This window comes from Varroa jacobsoni, unplaced genomic scaffold, assembly GCF_002532875.2.
Source record: "Varroa jacobsoni isolate VJ856 unplaced genomic scaffold, vjacob_1.0 scaffold_875, whole genome shotgun sequence".
In the NCBI taxonomy this organism is placed as follows: Eukaryota; Metazoa; Arthropoda; class Arachnida; order Mesostigmata; family Varroidae; genus Varroa; species Varroa jacobsoni.
Genome location: NW_019213777.1, coordinates 162200 through 166881, shown reverse-complemented (window position 1 = coordinate 166881; position 4682 = coordinate 162200). Strand labels below are relative to the sequence as shown.

General features: G+C 39.5%; 1 protein-coding gene across 3 annotated transcripts in view; it reads left to right on the top strand.

The window, feature by feature from the left end:
• The window catches only part of LOC111264570 (ATP-binding cassette sub-family G member 8), a 70176-nt gene extending 66059 nt beyond the window's left edge, over positions 1-4117 (top strand). For all 3 annotated transcript variants that reach the window (XM_022840606.2, XM_022840605.2, XM_022840609.2), the window contains 3 exons: positions 707-996; positions 1260-1377; positions 2072-4117. In XM_022840606.2, the coding sequence (XP_022696341.1) occupies positions 707-996; positions 1260-1377; positions 2072-2257 (594 nt within the window). In that variant the 3' untranslated portion in view covers positions 2258-4117. The remainder of the gene's footprint in view (positions 1-706; positions 997-1259; positions 1378-2071) is intronic.
• Positions 4118-4682: the final 565 nt, after the last annotated feature.

The following is a 4682-nucleotide window of genomic DNA, read 5'->3' as shown; positions in this document are numbered from 1 at the left end:
TTATTAGGAAATCATCATCTGGATCCCGGCGGCGTACAAACGAGTCTTGCTGTTGACTTGATACCATGTTGAGAGCCACTGAGAATCCGTTTGTATCAGAGGCCGCTCTTCGTATAAGGTCTTTCTTTAGGATATGAACGTACAGTCACCGGCATAGAACGTTGACTGGTAATAGAAGTAGTTTTACTTTCCCTGAAAAAAACTAAACGTTAAAAACTGCCACGGGTACGTTAGGGGTCGGCTGGCAAAACGGATTACACTGACTTCTGATCTGTATTGTATCTAGCTTCTCCAATCAACCAGGGCAATGAAGACACGGCCTGGACTGCGCCCCCGTTTTGGGTCCCGTTTATTTAAAAAAATAGAAAGCTTTTCATTTGTTTGACGAACTGTTTACGAGACGTAGCACACTTATGTATCGGTAGTTTTACTAGAGCGACTCCGAGTACTTTCAAAATAGATGGGTATCTGTGGTCCAAAACGATTTGTGAATTGCCTACATAACGACGACTCAGGTCGGTACGTTGAACATTTCCGTGTGCCAAGTTGTGCCTTCGACAGTTAAGTTATCTGGCAAGTGATCTATAATAACTGAACACCGATTACGGCTTGCATATACATAAACGAATAATATCGTCACTAATAAATAAACCGTGCTAGGATACTAATGAGGACTGATCGTACAATATGCCGCTTGATTTTGCAGTTGACCTACTCAATCCCGATGTCGTTATCGATAATGGGCGCTTACGTTTTTCCGGCCTACTCAATGGCTGGAATACCTTCGCAAGAGCACATTTCTAATTTCTTGCCATTCCTCGGATTCATGTTACTCTACCTATCACTACTGCGATCGGCGGCAATGTGCTTCTCGTTGGTTTCAGCTCGACGCCATATTGCGGCGCTTTTGACTGCGGGGCTTTCAAGCATCTTCATCTTCTCGGGAGGATGGATTGTCCATCTTAACGAGCTTAGCTATTTCACTCAATGGCTCAGGTAATTGAGACTTCTACGAAGATAAGTGTTACGAAGATAATAATTACAAAAATAGTAAGATCTATGCTATTTAAATGTAAAACAAAGAGGAATACATTTTGTTCTATCGATTTTCGCCTGTTTTGAATCGGGAAGCTTTTGGATATTTTCCGTAGGTTCCACAAGAGCATAGGCTTCCCACCTTTCGAACATGGGGCTCACTATTAAAGCCTATTTGACTTCAAAAATATAATTTTCATTGTGTACCTTTTGGCATGGAGTAGGCATGTCTCTCCACTCAAATGGGTGATGCAGGAGATGACGTATCACGAGTTCTCGTCGAGGAGACAGGTTTATGAATGTCCGCGAAATCCCGTCGTACTTCAAGAAAACGGCATTCAGGTAATGTCCCCTGCAGATCTGACTCCTTTACTAGCTAGCATGCTCTGTCATATCGTTTGGCCTGTAATGTTGTGCTATATATACATAGTATAGCTATTGTGTCGCAAACTAATTATCATCAAAAACATCCCGGAAAAATCAGAGTATAACAGGAAAAAGTACGACAGATGATACATGTTTGTGTTCTACTGTTGCACTGCAATTGTTTACGCACTGCAGTGTGCTTATGAAGTTAGGCAACCCGATCGGAGGCCGACGGCTGTATCTACAAAAAAAGTAAAACAAAAAAATGTTGTACGATAGATTTCGTTCATGACCATAAAATGTAATCGTCTATAAGAACGCCTAACTTTTCCAAAGCCGGTGTAAAGGCACCGTTGTTAATAACCGCAACGGTCCCTGCGTCAGCGCTAATTCAATAGAATCTAACTGTTGCATGTATTAAAAGGGTCTCCCTGGTTTCCTCAAGTAGGGCGTGATAGGTTGCGTATAGAGACAGTCATACCCGAACATAGTTACACTGTTGGTAGATAACTACTGATGAATGTATAAATAAATATCGCTAGAGACGTACCGTATTCAGTCCTATCGGGTCCATATCACTGCCTTCCTTTTTCCTCGTGCTCTAGAGATATGCGTATGTGCACGGCAACTTACGATGACTTTTATTCGTCTGTGTGTCTTGTTTTCACAGGTGAAGGCGGATTGCGCGTGGCCCGGCGATCGGCACGCCGTTGGCCTGTTTTACAATGAACCGTCCTCACTTTTGCACTCGGTTCTCGTACCGCTCGCCTTCCAATTGTTCTTCGTATTAGCGTCAATCCTGGTCGTGTCCTGTACCAAATTCAACAGAGCTGCTAACAGGATGCCGAGAAAATAGGCGCCTCTATTGCTTCAACTGTCTAACGCACAGGTTGACTTCTATTGTCAGCATCGAGGTCTGCAATTTTTGCCCCTGCAAAGTGCCCCTCTTGGTGAAGAGCCTGAAGAGAATGTCCACACTGTGTTGCCATGAGTTGTATATTTATCCCTTTCCTCCTTCTTTCTGTTACGGCGCAGCAATAGATAAATTCTAGTTGCTTCTAGCAATCAAGCAATTAGCGAAGGGTGCTGTAGACTTATGAGTACGACAAATAGGCCAATGTCAGGCCTTTACAGGAAAAAACTGAAAAGACTATTACTGATTAAAGCAAAATTGACGGGTTACATCCAAGCCGTTATGAAGGAAGCCGTTTCCGTCTTGACTGCACGTTCTTACAACAAGCCGATGCAAAAACATACATTTAAACAGATACACACAGAAACATACACACTCTATGAAAAAAGTCTAACTCTTAATCCAACTCACGCATAAAACATACATAAGATATAATATAAAACAAACATAAAGATGCAAACAATCACGACTATGACGTGTACATTATAGCGGAACGCAAGTCGCACTCATGAAGGGGTCAAATGCACAATGAGAAACGACTCCATTTTCAGCCGAACTTTCATAATATTATAAAAAACTAACAAGCCAGCATTTACGTGGCAAAACGGGAGAGCGCAAAGGTGTTTACGTATTGGACAATCCTATTGAAATATCTTTGTCGCTTTGACGATAACGGGTCTTCCCTCTTTTACGTGGCTCAATTAATAATAATAATAATTACTTAATTAAAATTATGTATAGAAAATAAGATAGAAGAAAGCGAATATTGCTCATTTATAGCTGCAAGACAAAATGCAAACTTTCATGTAACGATTACAGGATGCTAAATTATTATTATTATTATTATATTTTGCTAAATATGAGGAAGCACTTGTTGATTTTATGAGAAACAAAAATGAGAGCTAATCTTTTTTACTATTACCACGTACTTACGTAAAGAAGTTTTTCCGTCTATTCTTAAGGTAATTAGACGCTAGGTCTTTTGTAGACGTTTTTTTATGAAAAAAAAAAACAAGATTCTTATTGAAGCTGTAGTACTCTGCGTATATATATATATATGATGTTCATTAAATTAGACATTTACACATAATGACATATACAGAAGAGGTTCATACATTTTTATGAGAATTCATACAGATCGTAAATACTCGACGTGTGCCAACAGTTTGCGTTATTAGTTTGTAGATATATCACCGCCACCCCCTCCGCGGAATATCTCTAGACTGGGCCGACATCTAGTAAAAATACGCCGTTAAATTTTCGATTGCCGAAAAATTGTCGAAGTCTAGAGGTAACCTGGACGTTCATCAATGGTTAAAACCACACAAAAATCTATACCCTAATCAAGACGCGCAGTTTCTCATACCGTCTAGAACAGACAGTGGCCATACGCCAGGCAAAAATCCGGCATATTCTTGCACGCCACTGGAACAGTTCGATTTTATGGATAGTTCTACAAACGTATCAATCGAATGAATATAGAGAGGATAAATATGAAGAAGGTCATAATTTTTTTTTTTGTTTTTCTGTAACTAACGCTGTCTCATCTCTTGCCGTTTCTCTACGAGAGATTTAATTACTTAAATGCATGGTATACAACATTCTAGGTAAAGTTCTAACATAAAGGGTATTAGCCAGCAGAAGGGTGAGTTGTAGTGGCCAATTGAGAAGTCATTTAAGACTAATGAATTCGTGATTGCGTCACCCCTTTACGATTTCTGTATACATGGACAATTTCTGGTTGATACTCAAAGCGAACCATTAATGTGACAATAATGTTAATAAACTAGCAAACAACATAAATTGGTGATTTTTCTTTTTGTTTCCATATTGATTGAACAATACATTTTAGGGCTTTGGTCAAAACAAGAGACGTATATTCATTCTCGACCGACCTCGGAAACGGTGATAAAGGAAAGAGCGTAAAATATCCCAGCTACATCTCTCTAGATGTTATTAGGTTAGTAAGCGGAATGCCCTCGTGAAGCCCTTTACAATGTATGAATAGACAGAATTTATAAATTTACAATAAAAAAACATGTTCGCCAGCAGCGCCATTTGACACATATATGCGTCTAGTTTGATATGGTTTTTTTTACGGTTAGCCTTTTGTAAGCATGCATATATAGAGTATTAGCAAGAAAACTGTTACTTGCAAGTTTAGAATGAGGTGCTTATGCGGATATCGTATCGTAACCGTTTCCATTCATCGTTAACTCCTTCAAAAGGTCAACAACAGCGGCTTCGGTAGCGATTTCAGACTCTGCTAACGATATTCGTGGTCTCCACGTTTGATGAGCTTGTTTGAAACGATTGAAAAAAAAAACAAGCACGGATATATTGAATATATAGGGTAAAATGTTTATTA